This window comes from Nerophis lumbriciformis, linkage group LG15, assembly GCF_033978685.3.
Source record: "Nerophis lumbriciformis linkage group LG15, RoL_Nlum_v2.1, whole genome shotgun sequence".
NCBI classification, from domain to species: domain Eukaryota; kingdom Metazoa; phylum Chordata; class Actinopteri; order Syngnathiformes; family Syngnathidae; genus Nerophis; species Nerophis lumbriciformis.
This window is the reverse complement of record NC_084562.2, coordinates 10,388,008-10,402,427: the sequence shown is the minus strand read 5'-3', so window position 1 is coordinate 10,402,427 and position 14,420 is coordinate 10,388,008. Positions and strand designations below refer to the sequence as shown.

Below are 14,420 nucleotides of genomic sequence, written 5' to 3'. Positions count from 1 at the left end.
AAATGTGTTTTTCCCCACGTAATTCTAATAAACATGGACTCTTCCTTAAAAGTTTAACTTCAATTCTTAATTTTGTGATTTAATTAATATTTGTGCACTTGAATTTTTTTTTATTTGACAAATATTTCAAATATAATCCCATAATTTGAATTTATTATTGTAAAATGATCTTTCCCTCTACCTTTGAAATTGTACAATTTAACCATCTTACTTTTCTCTGAATTTTGACAATTTATTCCCATAATATTTTTACATTGTTCTTGTAATACTGTAACTTTTTCCCAATCCAACTTTCAAAAAATTACAACTCAGTTCTATTTTCTAATATTACCAATTTAAACAGTTTTTTTTGTCATTTAAACTTTGCTAACCATGCATATGTTTTTATTCATAGTAAGACCTTATTCCTGTAAAAAGACAACTTTTATAAAGATTCTTACCCTCCTAAAATGACTTTATTCTTTTTCCAAATGTTCCTTGAACAGCTTGTGTCCACCAATGGTCTCTGGTCTCCTTCCTGATTGAACTTATTCTTCCTGATTAGGACTTGCAGAAACATTGAACACAGAAGACACATCATTAGGTACACCTGCACACTCCTTGGCTTCAACAGATGATCCATAAATTCACTTCTCACCTGCTTTATTTTCTCACACTTTTGATGAAAGAAAACAATCGGAGACGTTTATTTTGTTAGTATTCATAATAGTTTGTGTACATCAATAAAAATAAAAATAAACCTTTTTTCCCCAAACAAGTTTTCCTCGTTTTCTTAAAAAGCCACAGATGTGTTTTTTTGTTTTCCTACAGAAAGCAAAAGAAAGTTCTGTACATGAACAAGCGACAACAGAATTCCTCGTCATGAGCGTGTCGGCTCAAATTCCTATCTCTGGAGCAGAAATTAAAAACCAAAAAAAAAAAACAAGACCAGCTGCCTGCTGCTTACCTAGGACACTACATTACACAAACAGCATTTGATATTCAAAACACAAGATATGTAAGAAATGTACTTTTCAAAAAGTGTGAAAAAGTGCAATACAGGTGAACTGTTTACAACTCAATAGAATCTTTCCCAAATGGAGTCTGGTGCTTTTTTTTGTTGTTTGTTTTTGTTTTGGACCTCCATAAATGTTCCCATCTTCACGTCTCTTGCAGTTCTACTGACATTCATGACCATGGACATTTATGAGAGACATCACCAAAGTACTTTTTTTTGTTTTTTTTTGTTGCAAATGACTTTTCTTTGGGTAGCAGGGGGATGGAAACGAGACTTGACATCAGGTTTGTAGAAAAAAAAACAAAAAAACAAAAACAATCAGGAGTGTCCAAACTTTCCAGCGTGGGCCGTAGGAGGAGAAATCAAAAGGATGCACCGTTTTGACGCTAAATAAGTCGATACATGTCCGACAAAGCAAATGAATAATAAAACGGCGCCCGTGAGGCCACACTTTGGACACCCCTGATGTAAACAAACGTGTGGAATCGAACCATCGCGCTGCGTTGGAGGAGGTCGCGTAAACTCCACACGCACACACACACACGTCGTGTCTTTTTGTGTGGAAACAACACACACAGTCAATGTTTCGTATAAAAGACAACTGTAGTTGTAGGCGATTGTTTGACTGCAACAGGGGGGGGGGGCGTGTGAGAAGGGGGGTGGGGGGGGGGTTAGCACCCTGAGTCCGGCGGCGGCGGCGGCGGTCAAGTCCCACGTGACCTGCAAATGTTCTAGAAGGGATGCTCGGTTCTAAGCAGCGCTCGCGTCCCGCTTACGCGCGTAGAAAAGACAGAATTTCATAACATAGAAAGAGTCGGGGTGAAAGCGTAAAAGGAAGCGATGGTCACATGACGTGTCGGCGCCACGTCATGAAAAGTTCAAAGCTCTTCGTAAAAAGATGAAGTGTCTCACGTCCTTCCTGAGACTTGGGAACGGTACGCCGGGAAAATGTTGTTTTTTTAAGGGGGCGGGGGCAAGAAGTCATGTTATGTCCACTGGCTTCTTTAATATGAGTGTGTGTGTGTGTGCGTGTGTGTGTGTGTGAGTGTGTGTTCATGGCGCTGTGGTGATGGCGTTCAGGTCCTTCATGAGGCCCTCGAGGTGGGCCATCTCCTCGGTCAACTCGTCGGGCTCGTAGCTCTGGGGGAGAGGAACAGGGTTACTGCGGGGGGCGGGGGAGGGGCATGGGGCCAGGGAGGCAAGCACCTGGAGGAGGGAAGGGGAAGGGGGGGAGGAGGGAAGGAGAAGAAGAGGAGAGGAGGAGAGGGTCAGTCAGGGACTCTTTTCCAAGGGGGTCAAATGATGGGCCAAAGGGGGTTGGGGGGGTGATGGGCGACACGACCAGTAAGGGGCAGCAGAGCAGAGCAAAGCAAAGCAACAAGCGCATCAGCAGCCAATCAGAGACTAGGAGGCGGGACAAACACATGAAATCATTCCGGTTTTGTTTTGGTCAGCCAATGAGGGGAAATGATGTCATTCGTAAAAAGTTGGGTGGTGAGAATGACGTTAAAGAAGAATCAAGAGAGAAAGAGGAGACAGAACATGGGATTAAAATCTCATCTAACAATCGCTTTTTACAACCAAAGAAAAAACCTGACGTGGATTTGGAAGAAATTCACTTAAAACATTTCTGGCTGTGTTTCATTTTGCAAACTTTCATCAGAACTTTTGTGTTGAAACATCAAGGAGCAGTGATAGGTCACATGTTCTTAAAGGGGAACCGCACATTTTTTTTTTTTTAATGACGTGCGGATCCATACTGAAATATCGATACCGCCGATACCAGATCTTTTTGCTCTAATATCGATTCTCAAATCAAAATATCGATACTTTGGGTCAGGGGTGTCAAAACATTTTTCACCAAGGGCCACATACTGAAAAGCTAAAGTATGCAGGGGCCATATTCATATTTTATTTATATATATATATAAATACATACACATACTTAAAGACACAACTTTGTGTCTGCTATGAATTACAGGTGACTAAGTATATTATTATTAATTAAGAGTTAGAATATTTCAGCTTTTTCTCATAATATACCATTTTTTTTTTGCTCTTTATCTTACTGTTGTTTTTTTCTCCCATGAGAGAATAAAATACTCATACATATAATAATATGATTGTGTAACTGCATAACTTCGCGTGTCAAAGTGTCTGCCTGAGTGAAAATATTGATGTTCAGTTACATAATTAGCTGTTTATTATTATATTTGCACAAAGTATCGGTTTTGATTGGTATCGCCGATACATGTTTCACACTGCAAATTATTAAAGGATGTAAAGTACGACTGATTATGTTTTCATAGGAAGATGTCGTGTCATGATGTCACTTTGGGTGTCGCAGCAAAAAAAAACATAAGCTAATAAATCATACCTATAATGTTTGTCATGTACTTCTACAGTGTACTTCTACAGTGTACCTCTACAGTGTACTTCTACAGTGTACTCTTACCATCTACTGCTACAGTGTACTGCTACAGTGTACTTCTACAGTGTACTCCTACCGTCTACTTCTACAGTGTACTGCTACAGTGTACTCCTACCGTCTACTTCTACAGTGTACTGCTGCAGTGTACTTCTACCGTCTACCTCTACAGTGTACTCCTACCGTCTACTTCTACAGTGTACTGCTACAGTGTACTGCTACAGTGTACTCCTACCGTCTACCTCTACAGTGTACTCCTACCGTCTACTTCTACAGTGTACTGCTACAGTGTACTGCTACAGTGTACTTCTACAGTGTACTCCTACCGTCTACTTCTACAGTGTACTGCTACAGTGTACTTCTACAGTGTACTCCTACCGTCTACTTCTACAGTGTACTGCTACAGTGTACTGCTGCAGTGTACTGCTGCAGTGTACCGCTACAGTGTACTTCTACAGTGTACTGCTACAATGTACTTCTACAGTGTACTCCTACCGTCTACTTCTACAGCGTATTTCTACAGTGTACTGCTACAGTGTACTTCTACAGTGTACTCCTACCGTCTACCTCTACAGTGTACTTCTACACTGTACTGCTACAGTGTACTTCTACAGTGTACCTCTACAGTGTACTGCTGCAATGCACTTATACAGTGTCCTTCTACAGTGTACTCCTACCATCTACTTCTACAGTGTACCTCTACAGTGTACTTCTACAGTGTACTTCTACAGTGTACTGCTACCGTGTACTTCTACCGTGTACTCCTACCGTCTACTTCTACAGTGTACTGCTACAGTGTACTTATACAGTGTACTTATATAGTGTACTTCTGCAGTGTACTGCTACAGTGTACTTCTACAGTGTACTGCTACAGTGTACTTCTACAGTGTACTGCTGTAGTGTACGTCTACAGTGTAATTCTACAGTGTACTGCTTCAATGTACTTCTACAGTAAGTGCTAACTTGTACTGCAAGGTAAACAAAGCAGTAAGAATGAATCAGTTGCACATGAAAGTTATTTCACAATAAAAGCATAGTGTAAGCGTATAATAACATACAGTAAGACTTAAAACTAGTATGAAATAATGTTGGTAATGACAAAATATAACCCAACATGTGTGTGTGTGTGCGTGCTGGTGGAAAGACTGCCGACTGTGGCGCAAATGTGTTATTTTGCACTTTTATTTTGAAGCGGTTTGATTTTACGGGCTACAGGATGTGGTGCAGAAGCTGTTTTTTCAGCCAATACGGGATGTTTTTTTTTTTTTTTTTTTTACAGGAACATGCTGTGGGAAAAAGGGCCTAAAAATAGAGGGTGAGACTACCATACTTAAACTTCAACATTTTGAATCCATAAGTATGCTCACACTGTGAAGTACAGTGAAATGCAATGTAGTCAATATTATGATTGGAATTTCTGATATTTCACGTGGTATAGTATACCGTGTTTCGAGCTTTGTTTCCCCCCCTCCTTCATGCGGCGCTCCACAGAGAATGTCGCCTATGTAGCTAAAACCTTCACGCTGTATACATAATGAATTGTACTGACAGAAGCGAACAAATTAAAACACAGCCATTTTTAATCAGACGAGGCGGCAACACCTGACTGCACTACAATAACCGGCCAGTGGGGGACGGGGGGGCGCCACGCTATACTCACGCTATCTACGTCCTCAAGCATCTTGCTGGTCTCTGGGACGTCCGGGGCGTTGGGCACAGTGACGATCATCGGAGTTCGAGTCCTTCCCAGAGTGCCGATGCAGGCTGTTTTGACCACATGGGGGTGCGTGGGGGGACCTGAATCACACCAAGACACCAATGCAGGATGTTACTGAACGTCATGTTTAGAGATGTCCGATAATATCGGACTGCCGATATTATCGGCCGATAAATGCTTTAAAATGTAATATCGTAAATTATCGGTATCGGTTTCAAAAAGTTAAATTTATGACTTTTTAAAACGCATCTGTACGGAGTGGTATACGGACGAAGGGAGAAGTACAGAGCAGTTGCATTTCCCAGTCATACTTGCCAACACTCCCGAATTTCAGTGCCCCTCCCGAAAATCTCCCAGGGCAACCATTCTCCCGAATTTCTCCCGATTTCCAACCAGACAACAATATCGGGGGCGTGCCTTAAAGGCACTGCATTTGCGTGCCGGCCCACTCACATAATATTTACGGCTTTTCACACACACAAGTGAATGCAATGCATACTTGGTCAACAGCCATACAGGTCACACTGAGGGTGGCCGTATAAACAACTTTAACACTGTTACAAATATGCGCCACACTGTGAACCCACACCAAACAAGAATGACAAACACATTTCGGGAGAACATCCGCACCGTAACACAACATAAACACAACAGAACAAATACCCAGAACCCCTTGCAGCACTAACTCTTCCGGGACGCTACAATATACACCCCTCGCTGCCCCCACCCCCCCAAATCAGTTGAGTTCATTTATTTTGGAAAATTTTGTTACATTGTTTAATGCATCCAGCGGGGGCATCACAACAAAATTAGGCATAATAATGTGTTAATTCCATATATATATTGGTATCGGTTGATATCGGAATCGGTAATTAAGAGTTGGAATATCATTATCAGACATCTCTAGTCATGTTGTATTGTTGTTGTTACCACGACCACCGCAATATTGCTCAGTGTTATTTTGAGTGGAAAGTAAATATTAACTACCTTCCAAGCTGTACACTGACTACTAGCCCAGCAGGCACAAGACATTGATACAATGTTGATTATACATAAATGTTCTTCAAAACTAACTTCTAAACAACGTTGCAAAATAGTTGTTTTTGTAAACTGAGACAACCTTGATGTCCAATGTTGGATCCACGTTGAAATGACCAAATTTCAATGGTCCAATCAACGTCACAACCTGACATTGAATAAACGTCAAAAAGCATGTTGTCTTTGTGTTGTAGAATATTGGTTGGGAAATGACCAAAATTCAATGGTCTAATCAACGTCAGAACCCAACATTGATTAAAAGTTGTCAAAAAGCATGAGGTGGCGACTTGTCCAGGGCGTACCCCGCCTTCCGCCCGAATGCAGCTGAGATAGGCTCCAGCACCCCCCGCGACCCCAAAAGGGACAAGCGGTAGAAAATGGATGGATGGATGGAAAAAGCATGTCGTTTCAACGTTGTTTTTGAGTTGTAGAATACCGGTTGGGAAATGACCAAAATTCAAAGGTCAAATCCACGTCAGAACCCAACATTGATTAAACGTTGTCAAAAAGCTCGTTGTTCCAACATTATGTTTGAGTTGCTCAACGTCAGGACCTAATGCAACAAGTTTTTAAGGTTGTTTCAATGTCTTGTGCCTGCTGCGATTGCTGCACAAAATAAACCGATTCACATCCGAATCACGATTCTTATTCATCGCCAGTGTTGGGAATAACGCGTTACAAAGTTAGTTTCGGCGGTAACTAGTAATCTAACGCGTTATTTTTCATATTCAGTAACTTAGTTACCGTTACTACATGATGCGTTACTGCGTTATTTTTTATGTAGTATCGGCTAGAAACAGAAGATCTGCGGTGCGGTGTCGTCCTTCTGAATCTCTAGTGTCACAAGCGGAGGCACGCTCTGTGTGTGTGTCTGGATGTGGGGAGGGGAGGTGAAGGGGGGGGGGGGGGGGGGGGGGGGGGGTTGCGCCATACAACGTAAACCGTTGGCCAACCAAAAAGTAACCATAGAACACTATAGTGTTCTGTGGTTACTTTTTGGTTGGCCAAGCGGACGTGACGACAGGCTGTCCTCACTCAGGTCCGCACGGACCTGGAGGGGGCGTGCCTTAAGTCCGGCTGGAAATCGGTAGAAATTCGGGAGAATGGTTGTCCCGGGGAGAGGCACTGAAATTCGGGAGGGTTGGCAAGTATTTTTTATTTTTTTTGTGTGTGTCCTGTCCAGCTTCTCAGGCAAATCATATAGTTGATGTAGATGCCCATGTCGGCTGTTCAGATTTAATTTACAAAAGAGAAGTGTAGGATACTTCTCTTGTTGCCTTATTTGTATTTGACTTTATTAAATGTATTTATATTATCATTTAGTGCAGCCGGGCCGGAGCAGGAGGGGATAGAAAGATAAAAAAAAGAAGACAGAGGGTACAAGAGGGGGATTAGACAGAGAGACAAAAACAACAACAGCAAACAACAACAACAACAACAACAACAATAGAGCAACATCAGCAAATACGACATGTACAAATATGATGGTAAAAGTAATAGCAAATAAGCAGTTAGCAAAAAATAAAAAATAATACAGAAATGACAATGAGCATTATTACACTACAAATGGATCAATACAAATACCAATAGAAATAGCGCTATTGATAAAGAACACTACCAATACTTTACCTTTATTATCAACAATACAGTTGTTCAAATGCAACAATACATATATGTAATGATAACTTGAGATACGAAAGAATGCAGAAAAATGGAGGGGGAGAAAGAGAAGCAACCTACATTAACCTTGTAGATTGTTATAGTAACTATAGGTTAAGCTTTGTCAGTGTGCCATGTGTTACACCCAGTTTACCCTAGGGCAACAACGTTAATATATGTTTGATGAAACGTGATTATGGGTTATAGGTTGGCAAGTATGAGATATTCTCACTTCTTTTCTTTTGTCGAGCACAAAGAAAAGAACATTTTAGTTAAATATAAGTTGTGTCTTGGATCAAAGATCCCGTCAACTGCCCAAAACAACAATTCCAATCTGCCTGGTTAGGCTTTGTGTATGTCACGTGTGCCTTCCTTCGGTGAAGCCAGGTTTACAGCTATGTTGTTATTATGCTGTTTGTTACTTATGTATGTTATGTTGCAGCTATTTAAAATAGTTTAGTCAATTTGTTCTGGCCTGAAACAAATCGGCCCTTTGAAACATATCTTTGTCTTTGTGTGTTGTATGTAGACCACATTGCTTAGCAGAGTTCAGTGATGCAAATGCATGTCAAGTTGATCAACAGATTGTATTATTCTCCAGTGCAATAACAGTACTGAAATGAAGGCTAAAAGGGCATTAATGGGAGCTTTTAAAAAAAAAAAGGAAGAAAAAAAAAAAGTAACTAAATGGTTACTTTTCACAGTAACGCATTACTTTTTGGTGTAAGTAACTGAGTTAGTAACTGAGTTACTTTTGAAATAAAGTAACTAGTTACTGGTTTTCATTAACTAACCCAACACTGTTCATCGCAATTCTAAATCGATTCATCATTTTTAAAAATCTATTAAAAAAAAGAAACCAAAAAAAAAACTATTTAGCATCCATTATTAAAAATAAATTTTATGGCCATGCTTTTCTAACCGTTTTTTAAAAAGTTGAATTTTAATTGTTATACCAGAATACTACATTGCGAGATTCGGTTTGAATCGATAATCGTGTTGAGTGGAGAATCGATTCTGAATCGAAAAGTCACCCCGGGAATGGGATTGAATCGTTAGATCGTTAAAAATTCACATTTTTTATAGCACAGTGGAACCTCGATTTACGAAGCACAGATTAAATAAAAATATGCTTTGGCGTACAAACCTTGTCTCCACGTACAAATGTTTCATCCACAATTGTGTGCCTCAGAGTGCAGCCATTTTGGTGGCCGGCAGCACATCCATTGTGGGCGGGCTGATGGACCTCCAGTGCTTATTCAGTCGTTAGCTACTGGAATTCAATGTGAGTATCTTGTGTGATGACTGTATTATGATGATAGTATATATCTGATAGTATACATCTGTATCATGAATCAATTTAAGTGGACCCCGACTTAAACAAGTTGAAAAACTTATTCGGGTGTTACCATTTAGTGGTCAATTGTACGGAATATGTACTTCACTGTGCAACCTACTAATAAAAGTCTCAATCAATCAATCAATACTCAAAGTGCATTTTACATGTTTTTTTTTTAGCCTTTTTGCAAACTTTTCTTTTTAAAAGCCCTGTTCAAGAACCAATTAAGTTTATATATAAAGGTTTATATAACGCTCTCTTTATAAAGATAACCACAAATGCATGGTTGTAGACCACCACCATGCATCTGACTGGCAAGTGTACAAGGGAGTGAACGCAGTGCTCACCAGTCTGGGCCAGCAGGGGCGTGCTGGGCAGGGCAGAGGACTCAAAGGAGGGGTGACCGGTCGCCGGGATGGCGGGGACCGCGAAGCTCTTCAGAGGGTGGGCGTGAGCGTGGGGGTGGGCTGAGCGCAGGGGGGGCAGGTTGCTGGTGTAGCACGACTCCTCCTCTGTGGTGGTGGAGCCGTGGTAGCTGCCCTCGGGGTCCACCAGGATCTCTGAGGGGCAGGAGGCCTGCGAGGACGAGGCGGCCGGCGGAAGGGGCTCGGAGCAAGGCGTGTTCCTCACGGACTCTGGAGGAGAGAAGAGGGTGAGGGGAGAGACATGAACTCCAGTCGCCTCACTACAGGGGGTCCCAAGTTAGTCCAGTGAGTGACGCATAACCGGCCGAGTTATACCAAAGACTATAAAAATGGGACCCATTACCTCCCTGCTTGACACTCAGCATCAAGGGTTGGAATTGGGGGTTAAATCACCAAAAATGATTCCCGGGCGTGGCCACTGCTGCTGCTCACTGCTCCCCTCACCTCCCAGGGGGTGATCAAAGGTGATGGGTCAAATGCAGAGAATAATTTTGCCACACCTCGTGTGTGTGTGACAATCATGGGTACTTTAACTTTTTAACTTTATAAAAAGAAAAATTAAATTGTGTATTAAAGGGGAACATTATCACAATTTCAGAAGGGTTGAAACCATTAAAAATCAGTTCCCAGTGACTTATTTTATTTTTCGAAGTTTTTTTCAAAATTTTACCCATCACGCAATATCCCTAAAAAAAGCTTCAAAGTGCCTGATTTTAACCATCGTTATATACACCCGTCCATTTTCCTGTGACGTCACATAGTGATGCCAATACAAACAAACATGGCGGGTAGAACAGCAAGGAATAGCGACATTAGCTCGGATTCAGACTCGGATTTCAGCGGCTTTAAGCGATTCAACAGATTACGCATGTATTGAAACGGATGGTTGTAGTGTGGAGGCAGGTAGCGAAAACGAAATTGAAGAAGAAACTGAAGCTATTGAGCCATATCGGTTTGAACCGTATGCAAGCGAAACCGACGAAAACGACACGACAGCCAGCGACACGGGAGAAAGCGAGGACGAATTCGGCGATCGCCTTCTAACCAACGATTGGTATGTGTTTGTTTGGCATTAAAGGAAACTAACAACTATGAACTAGGTTTACAGCATATGAAATACATTTGGCTACAACATGCACTTTGAGAGTGCAGACAGCCCATTTCAGGCGCGCTAAGAACATATATTTTTCCACGATTTCAGCACTCAGGTTAACCATACCTAAATAGACACAAAATACTGCATTACACAAGACTACCCGAATGTACTCGAATGATTGAAAAAAATAAATGTTTTTAAGCTAAATTATTGGTAAACACAGTTTATGTATACCGGTAATAATTTACGTAAAACTGCGAGTAATGAATAAAGTTTTCATCAATTAATATATTCTGTAGACATACCCTCATCCGCTCTCTTTTCCTGAAAGCTGATCTGTCCAGTTTTGGAGTTGATGTCAGCATCTGCTTTGAGTGTCGCAGGATATCCACACATTCTTGCCATCTCTGTCGTAGCATAGCTTTCGTCGGTAAAGTGTGCGGAACAAACGACTGACCATTTCGTCAGCTTTCCCCACAGCCTCGTATTTTGAACAAATTTCGTCCAATTTCTTGCCACTTTCGCATCTTTGGGCCACTGGTGCAACTTGAATCCGTCCCTGTTCGTGTTGTTACACCCTCCGACAACACACCGACGAAAGTGAGAAAATGGCGGATTGCTTCCCGATGTGACGTCACAACGTGACGTCATCGCTCCGAGAGCGAATAATAGAAAGGCGTTTAATTCGCCAAAATTCACCCATTTAGAGTTCGGAAATCGGTTAAAAAAATATATGGTCTTTTTTCTGCAACATCAAGGTATATATTGACGCTTACATAGGTCTGGTGATAATGTTCCCCTTTAAAGATCAATATATATACTATTAAAGGTCAATGTATGCTAAATCAGGGGTGTCCAAACTTTTTCCACAGAGGGGCCGCATACCGAAAATGTAAAATTTAAAACATTACATATTTTGAAAAAAAAAATATTGCTATAAACAGATGCAATACATAATTATTTAACGTTGTCACCATTGTGTTATAGGTGGCTAAACATATGATTATTAGTTATCACAATTTCAGGTTTTTCTCATTACATTACCGTATTTTCCGCACTATAAGGCACACCTAAAAACCTCCAATTTTCTCAAAAGCTGACAGTACGCCTTATAATCCGGTGCGCCTTATATATGGACCAATATTGAGCCACAACAGGTCTCGCAACTACGGGATGCATACAGTAACCCCTGCAGTGTCTATTCTATGCCCCTTATAATGCGATGCGCCTTATAATGCGGTGCGCCTTATATATGAACAACGTTTTAAAATAGGCCATTCATTGAAGGTGCGCTTTATAATCTGGTGCGCCTTATAGTGTGGAAAATACGGTAGTTGTTTTTGCTTTTTTTCCCTTAAATTTTTAGTGTTGTTTTTTTTTTTTTTTTAATTTAATTCGGCAATATGCGGCACTTTGGACACCCCCGTGCTAAGATATCTAAACACAACTTTGTTAGAGGTGACTAATCAATAAATTGGTGTTATATCCAATAATACATTTTACAATAATATTTATATGAGTAGAATACGCTGAGAGACAATAATAAACAAGCTGCTTCATGTCTACTATTAATCCAACAGATGACAGTGTTTCCTAGGGGACTGCGATGGGATGTTCAACTCTTTATATTGATCCCACTCTTTCGACTCGGCTCAGTGTGAAGAATCGACTCTCAAATGACTTTTTTACAACAATATAAATGTTCTTGCTGTTGCTTGAATCAATTACCGGTACCAACAATATGTAAAATTATGGGCTACAACAAATACTAACACAAATAACATGAATTATGATTTAAAAAAAAAAGTGCTTTCATTAACTCTACATTGTGTAAAAAACTAAACAATTACAACCCACAAAAACTAATGTAACTATTTACATTTTTACTGTTTAATACATTTAAAGTGAAATAACACAAAATCTCTGGTAAATGCAACAAAACATACATACAACAAAAATGTGCAAAACAAAAACTCTGCTGTTTTAGATTCTTAATCTTAAATCAATATTGATTAATTGCATTGACATTAAATCTTAGTCTAATATGAACTTAATGAGAACTTACATTTTAGACAATGCCGGTATTTTGATTGTTTGTTACATCGACTAACGGGATCTATTATGCAAAACCTTTTCTTCATCTTCGTTGAATTGTAAAATTTGCATACTGTAATTGGCCATTACATATTTGGAAAAAGTAAGTAAAAAAACATGAATAGCAAAATAAATTTGTTTACAACTACAAATATTTTTTTTTGTTGCATCTTTTTGAATACTTTCTAAAAATAGCGAGGGTGTCGCTGAGTTAGCAACACTGATCCCTCGCGCTCAGTCTTCTTATTCTCTGGCAGACCATTGACGTTATAATGTCTTTATGAGCGAGGGTGAACAAGTGGTGCAACATTTCAAATAGAAAGTATGGATAATGCTGGATTACACAAAGGATTTACAAAATATTCATTTGAAAACACTTATTTTGTCTTGGACTCATTAGTAATAATCCTTTCAAGTTTAATAAAATGTAGCCTTATAGTCAGTACAATTAAACCACCCTGAATACATTTTAAAAGAGTATACCCTGTTCATCACTTTTAATTGGTTCCGAACCTGACCGTAATATATGAATTTCATCATTAATTATAATAAAATAATGATAGAGCATACAAAAATAAATACATTTTTACAATTTGTGAGACCCCTCTAGACATGAAATAACACCCTTTAGTCACATTTACACTCTTTTAATCCAATATAATAATGCTTCCTGAGGTTGAGCCAATCACTTGCCACGATACTAAACAGTGTGCTCTGAGTGGTTTGATCTACTCTAGTGGCCAATACTAATGTAGAAATTAATTTTTTTGTTAATTTAACATGTTTATGCTTGAAAAGGCTTAATTTAGGACCATTTTTAAAAATATGCTTAAAGAAATATCCCCCAAAAATCTGCCAAAATATTTGAAGCACGACTTAAGTGGTGAGGGAAAACTGCTTGATTTAACAATATTAACCATTTAAACCCTTTGGGAACATTAAGTTTAATTATCTTTAAAGCCAAACAGGACAATACAAGTCCTTAAGTTTTGAAGGGCGTAAAAACATTTTTGGATTCTTTTTTTTTGTTCAAATGTCTCAATACTCTTCAGTTGTAAACAAAAATATCAAACATGTTTTTATTTATTTATTGTTTACTCTTTTAAAGGCATTTTGATTAGATAATGTCACAGGTTTAAAATCAATAAAATAACTAATATTATGCACATTTATACAAATTATTATTTAACCAAAATGATCATTTGATACAAAGGCCTTTAAAGGGTTGAAACAACATTACATGTTTTTTTTGTTTGTTTATGGCTAAAGTTGAAGATATTTTTAAGCCTTTTAAGATTTTAAGCACTTTTTGTCCACTTTGCTTTGAAGAATTGTCCAGTGTGTTGTACACCTGTAAAACAATGTAAATAAAAAAATGTAACTACAGTTTTTTAAAAATAAAGAGAAAAAAACCTTAGAAGAAGTAATGTATTCTGGAGTAAAAAATTATGGCCACAAATACAGAAAAACATGTACTGAAAGGACAACAAAGTGATGGAAAACATACTTTGCTTATAAAGACAACACAAAATGCAAATATGGCTTCTGTAATCGGGCCATATGTTGTTGTCCACTATTTCCACTTCCCTTCATCTGATCAACTGGACTCTAAGAACAGCTGCAGCCG

The 14,420-nt window shown here is 39.3% G+C and overlaps 1 protein-coding gene across 8 annotated transcripts in view; it reads right to left on the bottom strand.

Moving 5' to 3' along the window:
• Positions 1 to 459: 459 nt before the first annotated feature.
• The window catches only part of neo1a (neogenin 1a), a 450,891-nt gene continuing 436,930 nt past the window's right edge, over positions 460 to 14,420 (bottom strand). For 3 of the 8 annotated variants that reach the window (XM_061974881.2, XM_061974878.2, XM_061974879.2), the window contains 3 exons: positions 9,526 to 9,813; positions 5,086 to 5,222; positions 461 to 2,203 (listed from right to left, as the gene is read on the bottom strand). In XM_061974881.2, the coding sequence (XP_061830865.2) occupies positions 2,051 to 2,203; positions 5,086 to 5,222; positions 9,526 to 9,813 (578 nt within the window). In that variant the 3' untranslated portion in view covers positions 461 to 2,050. Of the gene's footprint in view, positions 2,204 to 2,235; positions 2,402 to 5,085; positions 5,223 to 9,525; positions 9,814 to 14,420 lie in introns of those variants that run through there. The other 5 variants (XM_061974884.2, XM_061974877.2, XM_061974880.2 and 2 more) reach the window with 3 other exon arrangements.